This window comes from Numida meleagris, chromosome 17 (assembly GCF_002078875.1).
Source record: "Numida meleagris isolate 19003 breed g44 Domestic line chromosome 17, NumMel1.0, whole genome shotgun sequence".
Classification (NCBI taxonomy): Eukaryota; Metazoa; Chordata; class Aves; order Galliformes; family Numididae; genus Numida; species Numida meleagris.
In genome coordinates this window covers 2,744,760-2,767,468 of record NC_034425.1, presented here as the reverse complement: position 1 = coordinate 2,767,468, position 22,709 = coordinate 2,744,760, and the positions used below count along the sequence as shown (strand labels likewise).

Genomic DNA, 22,709 nt, shown 5'->3' with positions numbered 1-22,709 from the left:
CAGAACACTGGAACAGGCTGCCACGAGAGTCTGCGGGCTCTCATTCTCTGGAGATATTCAAAACCCGCCTGGATGCTTTCTTGTGTAACCTGCTCTAGAGAACCTGTTTTCACATGGGGATTGGACTAGGTGATCTCCAGGTCCCTTCCAACCCCTATGATTCTGTGACCTTGCTTGAGCAAAGGAGTTGAACTAGACAGTCTTTGGAGGTCCCTTGTTTTAAAGACGTGTCCTTTCATTAATTCTTACTAACTTGGTAAAAATGCAAAAAAATCTCAAAGTTAATTCTTATCCTTACTGTTCTTATTACGCGAGGATTGTATAGTAACTCCTCAGTGGGTCTTCTTATTTTCTGCAGTACTTCATGATGACGGATGGCTTACTAAATTTTGAAACTTTGCGTTATAGGTGAGAGGATACAAACTTTTCCTCCGACTGTTTCCTCATGAAGTCACTGATCTACAGCCTGTTTTGGATATGATTGTAGACCAGAATCCAAAAGACTGTGAGGTAAGAATCTGCCATACTTTTATGTGTCCCAACAGAAAAAAAATTGAAGAACAATGGAACAATGTAGAAAATTGTTCTCAAAAAAACAGCGTGTAAAGCTGTGGTGTGCCCTGTACAGCGTTAACTGAACAGCTAGACTTAATGCAAAAGTCAAGATTTCATCGTGTATCCCACTTATTCAAAATTTAGTGTAGCTGGGAATGTTTTGAGTAAGTATTGATTGAAATGTTATATAAGCAAATAATTTCTTCAGCATGGGTTGAAGTACTGTAGTCCATGTTGTTATATTTTTTGAATCAGGAAAGAATACGTTTCCAGAAGGCTTATAGAGATTGATTAAATTGAGTGATCATCATCTATTAAAGATAACAAGTTGTGGATATGAAGACCATAATTGGACTGCTGCTGTAAATTCAAATAGATTTTTAATAAATTGCTTCTATCAACTTTGCTGTTGATGTTGATTTAGTTGTACAGGTTTTATTTCTTAAACAGCAACTGCCACAGAACTGATCTTTTTTTCATACAACTTTTCATAGTTGTGATATATTCACAGTTTATATTAGTTATATATTGCTCTCTAGGTCTTTTTCTGTTGTGTTTGTCTAAGAACATAAATTTTCTTCCTCACCTTTTCCTTCCTCCAGATTGTTAGTCACTTTCCCTGTTAATTTGTGGTGGATTTTTGTTTGTTTGCAGTTTGTTTTTTTCCTGTGTGACAGGACCAAAAGCATAAATGGGCTCAGGGAAGGAGAAAACAGGAAAATAGGAAAATGCGGTTTCCCTTTGGAAAAGAAGTAACGTGTCTGGACTTCAGAGGGGAGGGACCATTAACATTCCTGGTTTTCCAGCTTAGAATCTCTTCTAATTCTGTCTGAGCTGGCATTTCAGAACATTCAGATTCAGTGTTTTTATCTTCTTAGTTTGAAAGTTCCTTGGAAGTTAGTAGATCTTTTGCTCCAAGCACCTTGTTGGAATGCCTTCCAGAAAACCAAGCATGTATTTTGTTTGACTATTCTTTTCCAGACTTGGGAAACTCGTTATATGCTTTTATTATGGCTCTCCATGATATGCTTGATTCCTTTTGATCTGGCTCGGTTTGATGGAAATATTCTTTCTGAAGAAGGTCACGCTCGTATGCCAACAATGGATCGCATACTGGAAATTGCAAAAGTAAGTATAGTACGTCGTGTCATATGCTGAAATGTGTGCCATTTTTCTATGGCTTATTTTTTCAGTATATAACAAATTCTGGTCTAATCTCTGAAAAATTACAGTTTTAGAATCTTTAATATACACTTCTTTAGTGTCTAGTGAGAGTGATAATTTTTTTTTTTCTCTGAAGTAATATCTTTATGGGTACCTGATAGGAGTGTATGCCCTTGACTATGTTAACAGCTTTTAGAGTTTAAAAATATCAGCTAAGTTTTCTGAAAGCCAAGTTTGATTATTTATATGGGAATCTAGTGATTGGTCAGGATGAGTAACATACGAAGGAGCTATGACTGCCTGAAGAACTTTCAGCAGAGATAATAAAATTCCACTTGACATAAGCATGAAGTGGCTAATGCGTCATCTCTAAGATAAAAGTAAACAACCCCTTTTCTACCAATACCTGAACAGCTTTTTAACATCTGCAGCACTTAAGGGGTTCATCACTTGTAGAAATGTAGGAGCATAAATGTGACTGTAATGTAGGGCTTCAGTAAAGGTAAACTTGCTTTGAAAGAAACTGGATGTCGTACTGTTTGTTAAATGGGAAGTTTATTTTTTTGTTTTTACTCTCTCAAACTCAGTACAATGTTTGTATGTAAATGTTTCATACTAACATGTAAAGTTGTTAACGGCTTGTGTTATTAAATCTACATTTGAATTCTTTTACAGTGAGTTTTCTTTTGTCTTTAGTGCTACTTGGTTGTCAGTGATAAGGCTCGAGATGCAGCTGCTGTGCTGGTTTCCAAGTAAGTCCCTATTGTGCTTGATAGAAAGGGAAAAAGCTAACTCCCTTTTCTTGTGTCATTTTTGGATCTGACGTACCGCTAATGATAGCGTTGGGAGGACTGAAAGTTGTCAGCTGTATATGGGGCACTGAACCTGCTTGAATCATTTCCAATAGCCTGTTCATTACTGGAAATGTGTTTTGTGCTAGAAGAACAGCTGTCCGTCACAAATGATGCTTAAAGTTCCTTATGACTAACAGAATTCTCTTCAAGTTGCTACAGAGGTTGAAAAAGATGAAGTTATTCTGTGTTACTGCTTGTTTTTGCAGCGTTGCATATGGTAAATTGGCAGATGCAGTGTTAAGGGCTGGGTGTTTACTAGAGGAACATAAAAAGAAATGTTAGTGATAGATTTTTTTTTCTTAATATCCCTCCTGTCTCTTCATTTTCTGATCCAGAAAACAGTACTGCTGTTTTCATATATTTGTTGTCAATTTGTCTATCAAATAAAACCAAGCATAATGGGACTTCCAAAATCCAATTGTTCTGCAAGGATTGGTGTTCAGCCAACAAACAATTTGTGGAAGAGATGCAGTTTTTCTGACTTTTTTTGCATCTCTTCAATCTCTGCATCTCTGCTAGGGTTGTTTAAAATAAATTGCATAGAATATAAACTATACCAGTACATATGTATCTTTTGTACAATGTATATCGCAGTGTGTATCTTACTCGTATATTTTAATGAGCGAGAACTTGAGTCAGCTTAGTTTGTCCCTTTTTTTTCCAGTTTTTCTGTTCTCTTCCTTTACTAAGCAAGGACTGCTGTCTTCATGCTAGCACATACTCTGATATACGCTAGGGGGCTCTGCCAACATAGTTTTACCAGGACAGCTACCGGAGCAGAGGCTTTGGAGTGAGCAAAATGAAATAACTGTACTGGATGAAGGTAGTTACTCTGAAAAATAAATCAGTGTTAGCGTTTTGCTCTGGATTGAAAGATGCACAGCATTTATAAGGCTTAACTGTATCAAAATAGTTGTTAAATATAGCTTACAGTAGAGTGGATTCTAACTGTTGTTTTGGAAAATAGCTGTCCTTGTACTTACTTCATTCTGAATTTATTCTGAGTTTCAGTCACAGGACTCAAAATTCTTTAGAAAATAATATTTGGTGATGATAATGCTCCAGTTGTGAATCCACTGACAAAGCAGTCACTTTCTTTTGTGTCGTGCAGAAAATCCGTAACGGATTTGGCCTTAGAATATAGCATTCTGTAGACAGTTTTGTAATTTTCTTACTTATTCTGAAATATTTCAGAGCAATATTTAAGTGAATGCATGAATCATCAGGATACTCTTTAATAAATAATCTTGTTTATTACTCTTCAGGCATTTCATTAACAGTTGTCTTATGTTTTCTGATAACAAATAAGGTGATAAAATACATTAAACAACATTGAAAGTATATTTAGTGCTAACCAGATCAATACGTGTAAGACCATAATGGAAGCAAAATTACTATTTAATGTAGTTATAATTAGTTTATTATGAAAACACCAATTTTAAAATACTCTGGTGATTAAAATATTTCTCTAGGAATTAGAAGGCTTGAGTCCAAGGCCTTTTGGTGCACTTAATTCACTGCTTTCACAACCAAAAACAGTTTTTCATGAGCAGGGCACAGAGACTCTGAGATAACAGTTTAACTTCAAGAAGATGAAACAGTTAGGTAGGCAGGAATGCAAGAGCCCTAGGATGCATGGGGAGATAAGATACTGGAGTTTAACTCTGTAGCCTGCCAAGTAGGAAACTCTAGAGAGACAGGGAAGGAGGAGAATAGGGGAAGTCTGAGTTCTAGTTCCTGCTCTTAGATTTATACATTTCAAGTAGAATTCATAAACATCAGGGTCCAAGACTTCCCATTTTTCAGTTGTTCCTTTTTCATAGGGCAGAGGAGCTGGAGTTTGTTCCATGAGCTCTCTCTCGTGTCTGCTCAGTGACCTGGCTGCAGTCAGAGGAGATGAGGCATATCCTGTCTTGCTTCTAGTCTGGAGGTTAGGGCACTCCTTTGAGCAATTAAGATTTAAACTCCTTTGGGCTGAGAAGGGGTCTAGGAACCAGTTCATCTGCTTTGCAGTTTGTTCTGTTACCTCTGCCATTGTGGAAAAGAAGGCTTCATCCTTGGTGCTCTATTACAAAACAAATATAAACCCCCTCACCTAATGCCTCCCACAAATCCTCCTTGTTCTGCTGAAAACAATAGATGCTGACTTTGAAGACAATTCAAATGCTTGTGTCACCTCAGTGTTTCTTGTGTTCTTTGTATTCCCAATTTACTGGCTCTTGATGCAGTTCGCCATGTAATCTGTAGGTGTATAAGTTAGCCAGATGTAGGCCCTGAACACATTCTACTTTAAACACTGAGTATTCTACTGTATGGGCTTTTCTTTGTATCTTTCCTTGGATTGCATTCTAGGAGAAAGTTTATTCATTTACCCTGAAACTCTGCTGGAGCAGAAGGCTAACTTCTATGTGCACACGGACCAAATGTGGTGGCTGAAGTAGATGCCCTAACCCTGGCTTGGCTGGCCCTGGTTATGGCTGAGTTTATAGGTTTAGAGAAGTAGTTTAGCCATGATAAACTTCTCTGGTCCCCTGTAAGAATGGTAAGAATGCATTTCTTGATCCATTCAGAATGTTAAATATTAGATGTTTGACCTTATCAAATACCTGAACAAACAGATACAGTACTGATGATTATTCTTTATGGGCCTGGAACCTGATTTTGCTGATAATGAGTGCTGTGCGGACCTGTTGTTGATTTATGCCAATATTCCAGCTGTTCTTGATGAGAACAGTGGAGAATCCTGATATTCATTTTAGCTTTTCACTAATTTTAATGGAAATAATTTTTATTTTGGAACTTTAGAAAGTTTGTTGCTTTGCAAGTAAGATGGGAAATCTTTAAGATTCTAGTTTACGAGTTGGTATAAGTGGAAATTCTGGCTCAGGAACAAAAGGACCAAACTTATAATGATTTGGAATGTTATTCCCCTCAATGGTTTTGGAAGAGAATTGTCTTTAGAAACTGCAACCAGTTTGGACAGCAGGAAAAATTAATTTTCATTTGCCCTGATAATGATAGTAATTGAAGTGGTTTGTTTTTTTTTTCCATGACAGATTCATCGTTCGCCCTGATGTCAGACAGAAAAGAATGGCAGACTTTCTGGACTGGACACTTTCAATGTTATCTAAATCCTCCTTTCAGAGTATGGAGGGGACTGTTGTCATCAATGGCATGCTGCAGGCCTTGGTAAATAATGTTTTTCTCTTAAAAGATGGACGATTGTGTTTATATATTATTTTTCCTTGTGATCCAGTTATGGTAGACCTTTAATAGAAAATGCACAGAGAAGTTCCTGTTTATTAAAAATGATAAAATAATATGAAGTCAGATTTTGCTCCATAGCAGTTGTGAAGATGCAACTTCTCATGTACTGTACCTTCATGTCTTTTCTCTAAATAGTCTTTTCATCAATAAATGAAAGTGAATTTGCCAGTACAGATACTGATAAATAACTGAAAAATTCCATTAAGTATCTGTTTATTGTTTGTCTTCTTGTAGCTCAGATTTTATTTGACGTTCTACCAAACATATGGGGAAAAAATAATCTGAACTGTACAAAATGAAAAAATTGAGCTTGTGGTATAGCAGTTGGCTTTTTAGAACTGTTAGCCAAAATGCGAGTGATTTGTGAAGGTTTTACCCACTCTTCTTAAATACTTGTTCTCAATAGTTTTTCTGAGACATACTAAACTTACTAGACAGTGCCCTTGGCTAGGCTGGAAAAATACACTATTCCTTGTATTTTCACTTCTTTATCTGAAGTTCTTCATTTAATGCTTTATGTTGTGCAGTAATAGTAGCTCATGGAGGATTGGAACTGGATGATCTTTCCAACCCAAGCCATGCTGCGGTTCAGAGAGCTGAATTCTTAGTTCAGGTTTTAAAAGTAATATACTACAGAACCATAGAACAGCTCAGTATGGGGAAAAACCTTTTAGCTGCTGAACCACTCTTATGTAGAACTCCTCTTGTACATTCTAAGGATATCTAGTTGTAACAGCTGTCTAGTAGTTTTATACTTTTTTTTGGTGTGTATTTTGAATTACTTGGCTAACAGTTCTGATACCTGTTCCAATTGCAATGTCCAAGTACGTTTGGGTGGAGTAGGGTTTTTTGTGGCGTCTCCTCTTCTTTTTGTTGTTAATAAGCTGAGATAGCACAAGTGAAGTCAGTGGATGGCATACACTTATGTAGTTGGAGCACAGATTTAAGGATTTGCTGGCGTTTGTATGAGTTTCTATAATTTGCATAAATTTGCAGTTCTTTTTAAATAATTGCTATGAGGACTTGTATGCAGTATGTTCCTAAACATCAAAGCAAAGTTGTGGAACAAGTGTGTGTGTGTGTCCTTGGTTCTTTAATATTTTTTTATATTCTCTAGCAGCTCTTCCAAATCAGAAGATAGAAGAAACGGTCTATATTTAGAATAACATAGGACTTGCTGCTTAAGCAAGAGGAAGCATTATTTGTATGTGTTGCAGTCTGTTTCAAAAGGCAGAATGATGTTTCATCATTTTATTGTCAGATCTGGAAAGGGAGACTGACTGTTTGCTATCCTAGGTGCATGATGAGACCTGTAGGATGTATAATACATTAGTGTTTTGTCATAATTCCTTTGGCTTTGGCTCTATCCACCTGTTCATTAGTGCATACTAAGCGAAACAGGTGAATACTTAACAAGTAGAATCGAAACTAGAATGTGATACAATATACCTGGAAGCTGAAGCCTTCCTTCTGGCATTTGTGTGATTTTTTTTCCTCCTCTTCGTTGTGGGTTGGGAGAAAATATTTATCAAGCTAGTTTCATTAGTGTCTGATAGCTTACAACTCGTGTTCCAGTTGGTAGGTACGAGCAGACTGAACTGTTAAAGCCTTTTCTTGCATTCAGTCTAGAATTTTTAATTTCAAGTACTGCAATGTAAGCCCAAATTGCATCATTAGAGAATAAAGGTTTTCAGAAAGATACATATGTAGGTATGTGCACAGGGACGTGTTTAACTGCAGTAGGAAGCAGAAGAGTTTAATATAATGATTTAGTAACACATTTATAACAATAACACGTTGTTAAACCAAAAGTATTAGCCAAAAGTAAAAGCAGTATTTGAAGTAAGTAAACCTGCTCCCTTAAACATCCATGGTGTTAGCAGTCTGTCCAGAGACAAAACAATAATTGCGAATTGTGTAAAGCAAAATGCATCCACAGGAGGGGTAACTAAAACTTGTATCACCAAGCCTCAGAATTCTTTGCCCTTGGATTCCTCCAGCAACTTGTTGTTTAGGAATCAAACTCGAGTTACTGGGGCATTTCGTTCTGAAGGAGCAGGAGAAAGAAGAATGTGTTTCAATTTCCAGTCCGTGCAGCAAGGCAGGTTTTGGGGATGTAATGATGTTGGAGCAGGGTGGGTGGAAAAGACTTGCTCTCTCTTTCTCTCGTCTCCCTCCACCCCCAACACCCCGGATTAGTTTGGAGCTTCCCCTGATAGTGTGAATTTCAGCAGAACCATGCTTTCTATGGTCTGCATTTAGGAAATAACTCGTAGTGAGATCGGCATGGCAAAACTGTTCTAAAATCACACGAAACTCTTGCATTTCAATGAACTGAAACTGCAAGTTCGGTACACAGTGAGCAGTTCTGTGTTGCTGCACTTTGATCTGCCTCTCCGTGGCCTGAAGTCTCGGTGATTAGGTATGCTACTGTTTAATCTAACTCAGCATTATGTGTAGAACAAGTACTACTGTTTCACGATTCTTGTTGGAACACGCAGCCTGCATTACACATTTTAATTCCACTGATGCTTTTTTCTTTTTTTTCTCCTTACACCTGTCGTCAGTAATATATCATTTCACAACAGGTGTGCACTAGCAGGAATCTTTGCTTGCAGTGTTTTAGATTTGGTTTCTAAAACTGCCTTCTTTCATTGAAACTAAAATTGCGCTGTTGAATTGAGTTCATTTTTGTGCTTGGATTCACTGTATGCATAGGTAATTTGAAGGATTATAAATGTTAGATTAACAAGAAATTGCTAATTTTTTTTTTTATAATACTTGTTTACTCGAAAGAAATGTCTGACCTGTTTTAAGAATCTGCATTTTAAATTCTCTTGGTCTGGAGGTTTGCTTTTAAACCTGCCATTATATCAAGCAGCTTTTTAGTTATTGCTGCAGGGTGTAGCACTCCCAATTCTTGCGTGACAGAGATGTCATCATGTTGAGGTAGCCTTGGGCATTGAAACTTATTAAACCTTATTTGTTTTATAGGTGATTCAGTATACAAGTGTGAGTAATAATTAAAAAAAATAAAACGCCCTACGCAGTGATCTGATGAAACTCGAGAGTCTTAAGAACAGGGCATTTCCCTGAGCTGTCTCTAATGCAAAGGTTATTTAGCAATAGCTGTGTGCTTATGTAAATTTTGCTCCGGGGAAGAAAGAACTCTCCAACTCTATTCTTTCAGTCCCAGAGGCACAAAAATAGACTATTTCCAAATAGAATGTTTCCCAAGTCTCTGTATTTTTGGCATTCTCAAAGAATTACCGATGCTAGCATTGTCCATTGGCGTTATTTTTTTAAGAGATGTTATCACCTAATGGTTTGGCGATGAAGGCGTACAGAAAGCAGAGCTTTCAAATCCGTGTCTTGTCAGGCTTGTTACGATGGAGGTCCCCATGTGTTGCTGTAAGTTTTCGATTGATAAATAACAAAGAGCAGATGAAAACGTAGCTCCTACCAACTATTTAACCATGCTCTGTGTTGAAGTTTGTCACATTAGTTACCATTATTGATACCCTGACAGATGCATGCAGTCTACTATTTGCATTGAAGGAGTACGAAGAACAAGAGTTGTAATCTATTTTACCATTCGTTGCACGTAGAACACATTAAACACTCTCTACTTTCAAGCAAATTTATTCTTCTGACAGCATGTCCTCCCTCACCTTGTTTACTTCCCCACATCTAGCCCGGAGGCAGGAATGAGTGATAGCTTTCCCTCTACCTGGGTGCTGTGTGACTACTAGGGGGTGCTCCAGAGTAATGAAAGATACCGTTTTCTTCTCGTCCCGTAGAGGCTGAAATTACCCTCCCCGTCCTCAGCTTGGTTGGTTACAACCAGAGGGTAGATTCAGACTGGTGTCTCCTGCTCGACAGGAAGATAGACTTGCTACCAAACAGTCAGGCCACCCCTAATGGTGATTTGTATAGCTTGGGGAACGTGTCCCAGAGATGATCCTGGTTGATATATCTCACGGAGCCCAAAGTGGGTTATGCAGACAATTGGAAGGTGTGGTGTGTTTCTTCGGTGATTACTAAGAAACTAGGTTTTGTTTTCCTTGCACCATGCTATTTCTAAAGCAAAACCAGACTTGACAGTCGTCATCGCTTGCACACCACTGATTTTCTCTAATTTGTAGGTGGCTTAATTATTTATAAGAGAGGGAGTCGCATACTTTTCAACAGTTCAGCAGGTTGGGTGAGTTGCTGTGTGTCCTCATTAAAGTGGAGAGACCATGGCGTAACTTTGGCTGCCTGGATGCTCCAGCGGACGGGCTCCTTACTTCTAATATCATTAGGTGCTGACACTAAAATGTCTATATGGGTGGCAAACCAAGCTCATTAATTATTTTGTTTGTATCAAATTTTTCTGAGTCGATGTGCCTTGGTTGTTTTTCATCCTGCAAGGCAGGAAGTTTAAAATAAATACTGTAATGCCAATTTGCCCTTTTTTCTGAGGTTTTTTTTTCTCCTCAGTTTGTTTGCTGGTGGTGATGCATCACATACTTTGCTTTTTAGTGTAAACCTGGGACAATCCAGAGCTGCAGGAGTTTTCCTACACAATAACTGCTTTACATACGTGAATGTTAATAGCATATGCCAGAAGAAATACATATCTTTTTTATAGAGGCCAACATCAGAAAAGTGCTCTTCTATTTCCCCCAAAGAATGTATCTACTAAGCTCGAAAGTTCAGGAAATTTGGGTTTCTCAATGTTTTTGCATCTTTTTGACTCACAAGTCATGAGAACTTTTTTTCTTGATGTTTCTATGATCAGAAAAAAAAAAACAAAACTGAATTTCCTGATGTGTTGAATATCTGAAAATTAGTTCCCAACAGTTTGGTTATCACCTACTTTTATAGGAAATGTTTTTTGCTAAAAATGACCTTTAAGCTTTTCTCTGATAGAAATACCCAATGTATCGCTTGCTAAAGCACCAATAATCTGGGTAGAAGATTATATTCTACCTGCAGTGGACACCAGTCAGTGCAAACACAGCTTTTTTTACTTTCGTAGATTCCTTTTTCTTCAAAAATGGTTACTCAAAAATCAATATATAATATATTTTGTTGAACAAAAGCATTGTAAATATTAAATCCCAGTTCTTTTAAGTTTATTTATTAATTTGTAACACTGTATCTACAGCATTATTTGATTAATTTGTACTTCCCCTGAAAACGTGCATCTGAAATCCCTTAATCCTGGTAAGGACCATTGGAACCAGGTGCTGCCCTTGTCAGAGAGGGGAGTGAACTACTGTGGTTTGTACAGCTGAACACTTTTCAACATTAGAAATCTATTTGCTTCTTTTATATGCTTTATAAGGAGAAGGTTCATATGGGAGATGAAGAAAGTATGTTCTTAATGGGAGTCCACATTCAGTGGAACTGATTCTCAAGCAGTAATATGCTCTTCCTTGAGATTTTCTTGCATAGACTGTCAGAATTGCTTAAGCCTGTGTTTAACCCTTGCTGCTGCATGACTGGGGTACAGCAGGGGGTGTGGGCTCAAGGTCTGAAGCCTGACTTGTTATCTGAGAGAATACATAACCCACGTATCTTTTAGTGTATTCTCAACTGGTTTTTACAGCAGTTGCTATGATGATTTTAACATCTAAAGGTGTGTGGAGTTTTCTTATTTGCTGCTTTTGTGTTGGTTAACTTCTTCCCACTTCTTGCTTAGAGGTGATACCTCCTAGTTATGTTATTCCTGAGGAGTCAGAACTGAATTCAAAGTTGGCCTTGAGGACGTGAAAACTCCTGGAGAGACTTGCAGACAGGTGCCGTGATGTAGGAGCTGTGTAAGAATGCAAGTGCAGAGGTGTCTGAGGCTTCTGTTGAGCCTTTTCGGGAGCTCTTAGCGGTTTGCTAAGAGATACGGGGGTAAATCTGCAAAAGAGCTTATCCAGGAATGTTCCCAAGGCAATGCAAAAAAGCTGTTTCTCTATGTTATCGTTACTTTAGGAATTGTACTGTTTTGTTTGAATACGCTTGAGTATAATCTTAATAATTTTGAGGCATGCCTTAAAAACAGTATTTGCTCTTACCTGGGCATTTATACAGAATGGAGAAGTAATTGTGGGGGGAAGGTGCTGCAGAAATGCTGCAGTGTCTCCTGGCATCCACAAACTTGCTGACCTTGTGAAGCCGTCTGTTTTGAGCACAGGAACAAAGTTAGGAAGAAATGAGCTTATGTGTATCTCGGCAGAGAGGCAGAAAAAAGACTGAAGTCACACTAGATCTGCTAGTAACACAGGAGATCTTGAGATTTTTGCTCACCTTCTCTTTGTTCTTGCTTAGGCTTTCTAGTGCAAGCAGTTTTGTCGTGTATTAGTAGGATTTTATTTTCTTATATCGATCTGATATCTTGATAAAAGCTGTTCTGTATTTGTGCTGTTTATCTTGGCAGTGGTTTCAGCTAGCTGCTCTTCTGAGGCTGAGGTAGTTCTGTAGCATTTCTCCCTTGTAAATGTAGTTCTTAAAGGGTGCCTCGTATTTATGTGGTTACTTCAGCAAAGCATTACAAATCTTGAATAATGTAAGATATATTGTCAAATTCCACTATGTATAGCTTGTAGTAGAGCTGATCAGAAATGCTAATTTAGGATTCTGAAATGTAATTTAGTTACACAACAAAATATAATGGGTACATAGCCTGAAGGTGTTTTTATTGCTTTTGTTGCTCTTAACCACACCTGCAGTGCAGGAGGCATGTGTATTTGGTATGTGTGAGAAAGTACATGTTTTTAAGGTAAGTCTGTTCTTGTTTAACTCCTAGGCATGTTTAGTGAGGAAGATTTTTCTTACGGTGAATGACAAAGTTCAAGGAAAACTGAGTGACTGAACATAGTAGTTCTGATACATAGGAAGTGGACCGAGGATGTTTTAGATGTGTAACATGTTTCTGTCTGGTACCAATAGCCTGTTCTCACTGGAGTGCTGAACCTTAATCTTAATGGGATTTTTAACTGTGTGTAAATGATTTAGAAGCTATTTGGAAGACTGAATGCTTGAACTCTTCGTAAAATCCCTTGGTGCAGGAATTAAAATATGCCTGATGGAAGTATATTTGCAGTCAGAGAATTCTGTAGCTAACTTTGTTTAGTTTACCATGGAGTTCTTGAAAGCTGATGGAGGAACAGGATAAACTACCCAGCAGTGGAGCCTGCGTTGTGTCCTGTCTTGTCTGATTGCCACTACTAACTGAGCTTGCTCACCAGTGTCCTCCTGTCCTGCTCCTTACAGTGACTGAAGCATTGATGTGCTCCGTGTGCTGTGCTCTGCCTAAATTACAAGCAAGGCTTGTTTAGTTTGAAGGATTGTTTGATGTCACAAGGTCCCAAACAGGACACAGAGTTCCCCTCGTTCATCTGCCTTTATTCACGTTCTGCAGATGTTCTTCATTCATGTTCCTCACTTTTTAGAGGTTCAAAGCAACGTGAGCTGTTAGATAATAGCTGCTGTGGTTGCACCTGCATTGGACTTGTGTGACCAAGCACTGAGCTGGATGGTTCTGGGAGCTGAGCTGGCTGAAAGAGTGGCTTTCTCCCTCCCCCCACTTTTCTCAAGCGTGTGTTTTTTGTCCAGCTCAGCTCCCTGTGTTAACTGCCTGCATGACTGTAGAAATGGGAGGGGCAGGTTGGGCTACAGTAGCCTTAGAATGGTAGAATTAGCTAGGTTGGAAAAGACCTACAAGATCATCCAGTCCAAGCATCCACCTACCACCAATATAACCCCGCTAAACCATGCCTTGACATTCACTGACTTGGAAGTAGAACTGCGCCCGGAGACTCTTTCTTTTATGCCATTTTAATTAGTAAACACTACAGATTACTGCAGGAAGCTGACAAACTATTTTAGAATTTCATCCCTTATATTGAGCTGCACACTCTCTGTATTGTTATATTTATTTTCCCTATTTTAATTGTAGGCACAGTTATTTAAACATGGCAAAAGAGAAGATTGTTTACCATATGGTAAGTTCATAATATCCTGATTTTGTTTTAAAGCGATTCCAATAAAAAAGGAAAGAAATGCTGTTAAAGAATGGTGCTGTAAAAAGTAAGACCAACAGGGAAGTTTTAAAGCATGCAAAATGAAAAGAAGAGACAACAAGGATAGGGAAGAGAAGATGCAAATGACGAATGTTACGTTGGAAAATCTCATCAAAGAATTAAAGATTTGGCAGGTGGTCAGCTTGGCTGCTGGGCCTCAGCAGCTGAGCATGGAACATATAAATTGTAAGATGTGAAACATATTAATACCAAGTTTAAAGGTAAAACAGAAAATACCAGGTTTAAAGAACCTGCTGTGCACAGAATCTTGTTGGGGTCATCTGGCGGTACTGCTGGAAAAAGATTTTAGTGGAAAGAGATTATCATGGATGCAATGAGAGATATAGGCAGGTACCTCTAAGGAGAAGACAGAAGTGTCTGAATGTTGTATTTAGATGTTGAATTATATTCTTCTCATGGCACATCCTAGAATACGTTCAGAACTAACTGCACAGTACTGGTTTGTTTTTTATTGGTAGTGATAAAGAGATGTATAGGAAGATGATGGCTAGTTACAGAACAACACAAAAGAGAGAAGCTCCACAAAACTGACTGTCAAAATGTGTGGCTTGTGCTATTCACAGGAATCAAGTAGTGTTGTAAACTCACATTAGAATGCTTTGAGTTAGTGGAATTGTTTTGACTCCATAAAAGAAACTCTGTGGATGCAGAGCTGGGTGCTGTTTTGATTCCCTCAGTAACGGAGTGTGACATGCAAATGCTTCCTTGCAAAATGCCTGAGATATGGGTAAAGTTGGAGATAAGATAATGAAGACAAAATGGAATGACAGATGTGTTACGGAGCTGGTCAGGAGCAAATAGAAAATACTGAGAAATGTTGTTGCATAGCAGTAGAAAGCAGCAGTATGGAAGCTTCAGGAGTAATTAAGAATGTGTCAGATAACCAGAATTATGAACAGGCTGTATAGATGACCCTCAGTAATTGAAGAGTCGGGCTTGGAAAAGGCTTATTTTTATATATTCTTAATTTTTTTTTCTGTCTCTAAGTATTGATGTTTCTTCAGTCTCTTAAAATACAGGTTAATTAGGCTTAAGAACTGTGGGTTGCAGGAAGATATTGGAATAATAGTAATTTGCCTTTTTGCACACATGTTTTATGTTACTAAAAGTTGAATATTCGAGCATAAATCAAAGACCTGTTCAAACACTGGGTACGTTTTGAAGTCATGTGCCCTACGAGTTCTCAGACTGTAAACAATTGCTGTATCCTTGGTCTCCTAGAATTTTTGAGAACTTGATGTGGGCCTGGACTAGGAGGTTACAGAACATAGAATCACGTTTGCAGTGCTTACACTGAGAGTGATACATCCCTCAGTCTGGGTAGTTAGTTTGTATTAATTATTGATCAGCTGTTAAGGTCTTTCTTCAATGCAGCCTTTGTTTCAGACTGCAAAGCAACTATTTTATTTGTTAGAGGAATGTGTTCTTTGTGAAAATTTGAGTTCTGGACTTTTCCACTCATTCGCCATTACTCTGTGGTTCCTATTTTGGTGGATGAATAGCTTTGATGTGCCCCAATGTTAGGTTTTGTTGCTGACTGTGTACACATAGGTATTATTTTTCACATCTAAATGTTCATGGACATTCATTGTCATAAAAATTTCTGTGCAGAGGAGTTCAGTTGGTGCTACCTGAAAATCGTAAGTGAGGGAAGTGAATGCTAAGTATGCAGGGACTGGTTACAGAATAACTGACTGAGATTTTCTCAGACCTGGTTCTGTTAGGCCATAGAAGATTCTTAGACACAGAAGAATACTTGAATATGTTGCTTCTGGTGAGAATTAGAGGCATAAATACTCCTCATGAGCCAGATTCATTATGATTTTCGTAGTTGAAAGTAATCCTTAAAGCAGTCCTTCCTGTTCGGTAGGTGAAGGATATTACATTTATTTGGCCAGTATCAGAACTGCTACAAGTAGGTAATAGGACATTTACATTTCAGTAATACCTTTGGAAATCTAAACCTGAAGAACTTTAGAGACTTTAAACTTTTCTTAACTGAGTTGCTTTTAGGCATTTTTCTAGCCTGTTCTTGTCTTACAGCCGCTACTGTGCTTGAGTGTCTTGATAACTGCAAGCTGTCAGAAAGTAATCAGATGGTTCTTCGCAAGCTGGGGATGAAACTTGTTCAACGACTTGGACTGACGTTTGTGAAACCGAAGGTAGCAAAATGGAGGTCAGTTTCAAGTTGAAATAGATTTTAAAAAAAAGAATCCTACAAAAAAGTAACCTATAATCCAGAACTTAAAAATTCCTAGATCCATCCGTTTGTTTACCAGTCTCTGTCCTACCTGCGCTCTGCTGAAAGAAAAAGAAATCCTCGTGTTATTTAAGTCTGAATACAGCCTTCATTTGTAGTTTTTTGGCCATATCTTGTTTCCTGTAATTTTTCCAATTCTGGTATAGCAAAACCATACCGTGCCATTTAATGCTGTACTTCATAAAAGCAGAAGCCTGTTCTTATGTAATGCGTAACCTGGTAAAAATGGGAAGGCAGCAACCTTTGGTACTGAAGTTGACGTAGTTCAGTGTTGTAAGAGTGAACTTAACATTTCCATTACATTGTTCTATCCTGATTCGATAGAAAGTTCACAGGGGAAAAGTGGTTTGCAATCCCACTTCAGTTTTGCATATTAGTCAGGTTTTGGTGTCTGGTTTTCCTTTTTGCCAGAGGGCAACCCATTTTTCAGATTTCTCGCACTGATATTTTAAAATTGCAGGCTCCATTGGTGACTTTTTTTTATTGTATTTCTTTTACTAACTTTTGAGAACGTCCTTAGGCACAGAAAATTCTTTTTAGGTGGAGAGCGTGCCTTGCCCAATGGCAAAAGTTAGTTTAGCATGAAAATTATATCTTTTGTAAGGATGTATTTGCACCACGGGCTAGATATGCGAGTACAGGTTGTGCAGAAAACACTGAGCTAGCTTTACCATTTAAAACAATTTTTCATAAGTTGACTTTTATTTTTAAAGGTTTTGGAGAGTTTTTTTTAGGGCATGGGAATTCTGCCTCCCTTTGTTGTCAGCAGTGGGAAGTAGGTTATATTGAGACGGGAAAGGGAGACCGGTGATGTGAGGTACAAAACAGCTTTGCACAGGAACCATTTAAATAGTCTAGCTCTTCTCAACCTGGAAAAGTGACAGCTGGGTCAGAAGAAAGGAAAATAGGATATTTTTCCCTTTCCTTTAAAGCAAACATTAAATAACTGGACAACTGTGCACTGGGAAGTATAACTTGACAAGCAGGTTTTGTGACAGTATGCGCCTATTTCAGTTGAAATTTGCATCAGAAAAATAAATGTACTGTCTCTGTTTCTTGTGCAGATACCAGCGTGGCTGTCGATCTCTGGCTGCCAATCTGCAGGCTCAGGGTTCAGTTATGCAGAATCAAAAGATAACTGTTGCTGCTAATGAAGCTGAGGATGATGAGGAATATGACATTCCAGGAGAGATTGAAAATGTTGTAGGTGTGTTGAAACGGGACAGAAATTATTGTAAGGTCTGCACATTATACGTACCTTAGGGAAACAGCATGCTTACTGCTAAGAAGGTGTTGTGGGTATCTGCACTAATGTGAACTATTGGAAAGACTAAAGTTTCAATCTGAGCAACTGTTTAAAATATACCAATGTTTACCAAATAATTTAAATTTTTGGCATCTCAAGCAGAAATTCACTATTCTAGTGTTTTTGTGGCATTGAGGGAGGGAGCTATTGAAATACATTCTACTGGTAATACAGAAGTGATATCTTGAGCCTTTCACAGATGGAAGGATGTGTTAAAATTTATAATGAAAAATAAAGTAAATGGTGTTACACTAAAGCTAAAAAATTGTGGTGGAAATTCTTAGGCTCTGGTACTATCAAAGGAACAGTATTTTGTATTAGTATGTACTCATCAGGATGGTCTTCTGCTAGCTTGCTAATGAATATGCTATAAGTAAAAGGGTATAAATTATGTCAGAAGACCTTTATAAGTGAATAATCTAATGAAATTTTTATCCTTGTCTGGAAAATATAAGAAATCTGGATACAAATATTTTTATTTAAATTAGGAAGCAGCAATGTTAGGACGAAAATGAATTTGTAACGATCTAAGTATTTCTGTTGTTGAATAAATCTGTTTTGTTTAAATACAATTATCTGCAGAGCAACTGTTGGTTGGACTGAAGGACAAAGACACTATTGTCAGGTGGTCTGCAGCAAAAGGGTAGGTTTCTTGTTGTTACTCTAAACTAATAAACTAAAGCAAATAACAAAAATAGAGTCTTAATGTAACCCGCGATTGATAATTTGTGTGTCATGTCACTGTTCTGTTACTTCAACTGGCTTTAGTGTAGTTCATGCTATGAAGCCATATTTGTGGCTTTTTCTGGGTGCATATGAGATTGGGCAAGTCTTCAGGAAAATTTCAGCTATATTTGAAAATAGATATTTTGGGTAAGACTTGAGTTAAAGATTGTGAGGTAGCATTTATTTAGAAAAAAAAAATCTTCCACTTAATATACATATGTGTATTTATATATATACTTGTTTCTATCTTAAGTTTTCTAATTTGTAGCTTTTGCTCCGAGCTTGAGATTTGGTGTTTTAGGATAATGGTGCTAGCACAGTGCATTGTCATCTTAAATTCACTCGTCTTATTTCAAGTTTCCAGTGACTAAGTTTTTTATTGGATTTACTCATTGAATGACAGTACTAATGAATCACTGTATGCTTTTTTTTCTTTTAACTTCTGTAGAATTGGTAGAATTACTGGAAGACTTCCCAAAGAATTAGCAGATGATGTGGTTGGATCTCTATTGGACTGCTTTAGGTAAAAATCTTGCTTCACATTTTACATGCATTTGAAACACATCTGCTTATGAAGTAGGAGGACTACCTTTAAGAAAATGGATCTAAAAGTTTGCAGATTTTGTTGCCTTTCCTTTTTTTTTTTTTTTTTAATTTTTGTTGCACTCGGAGTATTCAATAAGGAAACAGTTCCTAATCTTTTAAACCAGAAGTACTGAAGCTCATTAACTTGCTGCTTTAAAAATTCCCTGTGTGCTCATAACTTGAATGTAGTGTGCACATAGTAGAACAGGAATTACATTCATGAGGGTTCCAACTCAGGGTATTCAATAATATCCTATGGGAGTGGAGGCTAAAACATCTAGGAAGGTTGATGAATGGAAGGGGTTTAGCAGAAATTTACACGATCATGAGTGACTTGGATTATTGTCCCCTCGATTTCATATTACTTGAAACAAACCGAAGTAACAAGTGGCAGGTTTGGGATAAAGAAAAGGTGCTGGTTATTCACAGTGCACAAAGTGCATTCAAACAGTAAAACGGTATAAAGTTTTGTACCACAGGATGTTGATGCTAACAGAATATACCTGATCAAAAAACCTTTTTCCTTTTCTGCATCTTGTTGGTGATCTTCTGTAGTCTGGAAGTGTTTTGGAGTACGTTGCGGTATACTTGCATTGTTCTGTTACTAGACCAAGAGTCTACCCTTGGCTGTGTCAGACAGGCTTGTGGGCTTGCTCAACCTTCAGATGGAAAGGCTTTAAGATCTCAAGCAGTGTCTTGGACTAAGCTAATAACAAAAATAATAATTTCTTTATTGGCAAAAAATATTGGTAATCTTTAGTTTGCCATTCAAATGTGTTCTTTAAAAAAATAGACTCACACTGATTGAGAGTACAAATTAAAAATTTGAGCTCAGAAAGTATCACATTGAAGAAGAAGATACAGAGTCTTAAAAACTCGCACCGAAAGTATCTACTTAGCCAATACTTCCACTGCATTACTGTGATTAATTCAAGAGGTGCAGCTGATCTCAATTATCCCTGGAGCTTCAAAGACAATGTACTCACTGCGTTTTCTTTCCTTGTTTTTCAAGTCATAGGGGTGAGTAATACAGCTCGTAATTGAGTGACCTGCTTTCTTCAGAAACACTCTGGAGCAAATGAAGACAAGGAGAAAGGGAATCTCTTCTCTGTGCTTTGCACTAAATATCTAGTGAATAAAACAAAAATAATTAGTCAGTTGCTCATGACAGGCAGTTTAAATTGTATTTCTGAGGATAAGAAGCAAAGATGTCTTATACATAGACTCAAAGGTGGGCGACAGGGAAGAAATAAATGACAGTTTTTCACAGTGCAGTGAGGTGTTTAGGACAGCCTTTCAGAGAATCTGTATGAGCCTTGTCCTGTCCAAAATACTCAAAAACTATCCCCGGAAAAAAGGTGAACAGTGGGCTGATGAAATAGGGTGATGATTTAAATTAGCTAATAGAGTGAAAACTGAAGGTGACAGAAAAGAAAATGTATCAGCCTAAATTAAGTAACTGGGCTATAAATGGCATATATAATGCCTAATGAATGCAAACTAATGCACTTAAGGAAGAACATGGACAGCTAAAACACAGTCAGTATTTCTCAGGAAAGGGATCCTGAATTCAGTTTGGTTCTGTGAACATGTCGATGGGCACAGGCAAGTGAGGTGTTAGATATTAGGAAAGGAAGAGATGACTAAGCTGAATCATTTAATGTGATTTATCTGATGCAGATTCTTCCATGTGGGAAAGAAGAAGTAGGAGGATATTATGGAGATACATAAAACCATAAATAAGAAAGAAAAAGGGAAAGCGGCTAATTGTTTACTATTGACTCTTTCTCCTAACATGGGAAGCATCAGGAAGTCCATTTTCACGCAATTAAACTGTGGAAGTCATTGCCACGGGATGTTATGGAAGCCAGAGGTGTTAAGGGAGTTCAAAAAGGGATTATCCAAATTAATGGAAGAGAGTCCCATCAGAGGTCATTAAATATGACATTCTGGCTTGGGAAGTCCTGTACTTCTGATTGCCAAAGCCAGGAGGAGGCTAACAGGGGAATGATCCTTTGTGCTTTGTCTCTGGCTAAGCATCTGCTATTGGTGCATTTCAGAGACAGCGTGCCTGGGAGAGATGAAGCTTTGGTATGACCTAGTTTAGTTGTTTAGTATCTTATTCTTAATACAGAATTAACTTATTGCATGATTAATCATGCAGCGTACAAGCTTCCCCTTTTCACTCCTTTATCTCCCAGTCCACCAAAAACTGTGCACTCTTTTTGTTATTTTTTTTGGTGAGTTCACTACAAGTCATTGTTTTGGTTTACATTTTTTAGAGGTACCCAAACACCACTGTTTGCTCATTTGAAATACACAAGCTTGTATAATTTTTTTTTTGTCATACTGGTTGAACCTCCCCTTCTAGTTAAAAATTGTGCCTGGCATTAAATTAATTAGTTATCTTGGGTATATTCTGTAAACCTATGGCAGTGCCATAGAAAGTTGCTTTCCTTTTCTGGATGAGTCTCATGTATTGCGGTCTTCCATAAAGAAGTTATATTGATAATTGGTTTTATTTTTTTGCTTATGTGTCATTGCTTAATTGATCGTGTTTATAGCAGCGTTTATGCTGCACAAAATGGGGAAGGAAACATGTTCAATTCATCATTCTTATGTTTTAAAAGTCTAATGAGTGTTGAGAAGATAAAGGCTTGTGTCTTAAATTGTTAGGAATTCACCATGAAAAAATGAAATCCAGAAAGGCAAAGCTGGTCTTAACAAAGCTGCTTCTTATTCTAAAATTAGTTTCCAGGAAACCGACAATGCGTGGCACGGTGGATGCCTGGCTCTGGCTGAATTAGGCAGAAGAGGATTGTTACTCCCTTCCCGAATTTCGGATGGTGAGTTGTAGCTGCTGAATGTTACTGTGTTCCCAAATTGACAGAGAGTAGTTTTAGGGACTTAATACGTGGCAATAGAGTGGAATTTGCTGATCTGAGTGTGCTGAATAATGACTGGAGTAAAAAAAAATGTGCCTGTGGGGATCTTTAAGGTACTTCTGTCAAAAGCATTGTCTTGGGCGTGCCTTATTTATATTTAATAAATCTTTATTTCCAAAATGAAATTAGTTTCTTGGGGTTTTTTTCTCCCTCTCTCCTATGTTTCTTTGTGCTGTTGTATACAAATAATCTCTATGCTTCTATATGGTGTCGATGTCATTATTTGAATGGAATATATTAAATAGTCAGCGACTAACTTGCACTTTAATGCTGGTAGCTTATTCTGTTTGTTCCTGATGAAATTTCAGAAACCAGTTTGATTTAATTTATATAATGAGCTGCTTTGGTTTTTTTTTTTATGGGTTCTTGCAATATCAGAATGGAAAGAATATCAGGGCAAAAAAGGAGCTGTTTCTTGGTGTCTTCTGTCTATATCAGCATTCATTGAAGTACAAAAATATCGTTGTGAATGTAGTAGTTCTGCCTTATGTGATTTTGGTTAATTTGTTATGGCTCTAAAATGACAAAAATGTAGCAGAGTAGTACACACCAACTGCTGGGCACTTCTTCGGCAGTGAATTGTGCTAGATGTTTTGGCCTCATCTGGTGCTCTTGTGTTCTTGTGTGAGCAGAGGAGACTGAACGCTAATTTTCAGTAATGTTCCAGAACTGTTATTTCATATTAGTGAGTTTGGTTGCTGCATCTTTTCTGTTCTGGAGATCTGTTGACTTCCAGGAGAAAGTGTAAAATACAGTATTTAATGCATTTCAGCATTCTGTCTCCCTGAGAAGAGTTCACATCCAAAATAGTATCTGTTTTGAATGTGAGAATTTTTTTGCAGACCGTATTCAGCTGGTTTTCCTTTTCTAATTACTTGTGCCCCTGTATTGTAAAAATGAAATGATTAAAAGACCAAAACAAAGCTATTTTAAGAATGGGAAGTAATCCAAAGGTGAGTGTCCATT

At 37.6% G+C, this 22,709-nt stretch overlaps 1 protein-coding gene across 1 annotated transcript in view; it reads left to right on the top strand.

Annotated features, from left to right (window-relative positions):
* TBCD (tubulin folding cofactor D) overlaps positions 1–22,709 on the top strand; it is a 107,806-nt gene that overhangs the window by 3,589 nt on the left and 81,508 nt on the right. The window contains exons 4-13 of the mRNA XM_021415051.1: positions 409–510; positions 1,537–1,683; positions 2,416–2,471; positions 5,630–5,762; positions 13,777–13,822; positions 15,965–16,097; positions 17,246–17,388; positions 18,070–18,130; positions 18,662–18,736; positions 21,550–21,644. Coding sequence (XP_021270726.1) covers positions 409–510; positions 1,537–1,683; positions 2,416–2,471; positions 5,630–5,762; positions 13,777–13,822; positions 15,965–16,097; positions 17,246–17,388; positions 18,070–18,130; positions 18,662–18,736; positions 21,550–21,644 — 991 coding nt within the window. The remainder of the gene's footprint in view (positions 1–408; positions 511–1,536; positions 1,684–2,415; positions 2,472–5,629; positions 5,763–13,776; positions 13,823–15,964; positions 16,098–17,245; positions 17,389–18,069; positions 18,131–18,661; positions 18,737–21,549; positions 21,645–22,709) is intronic.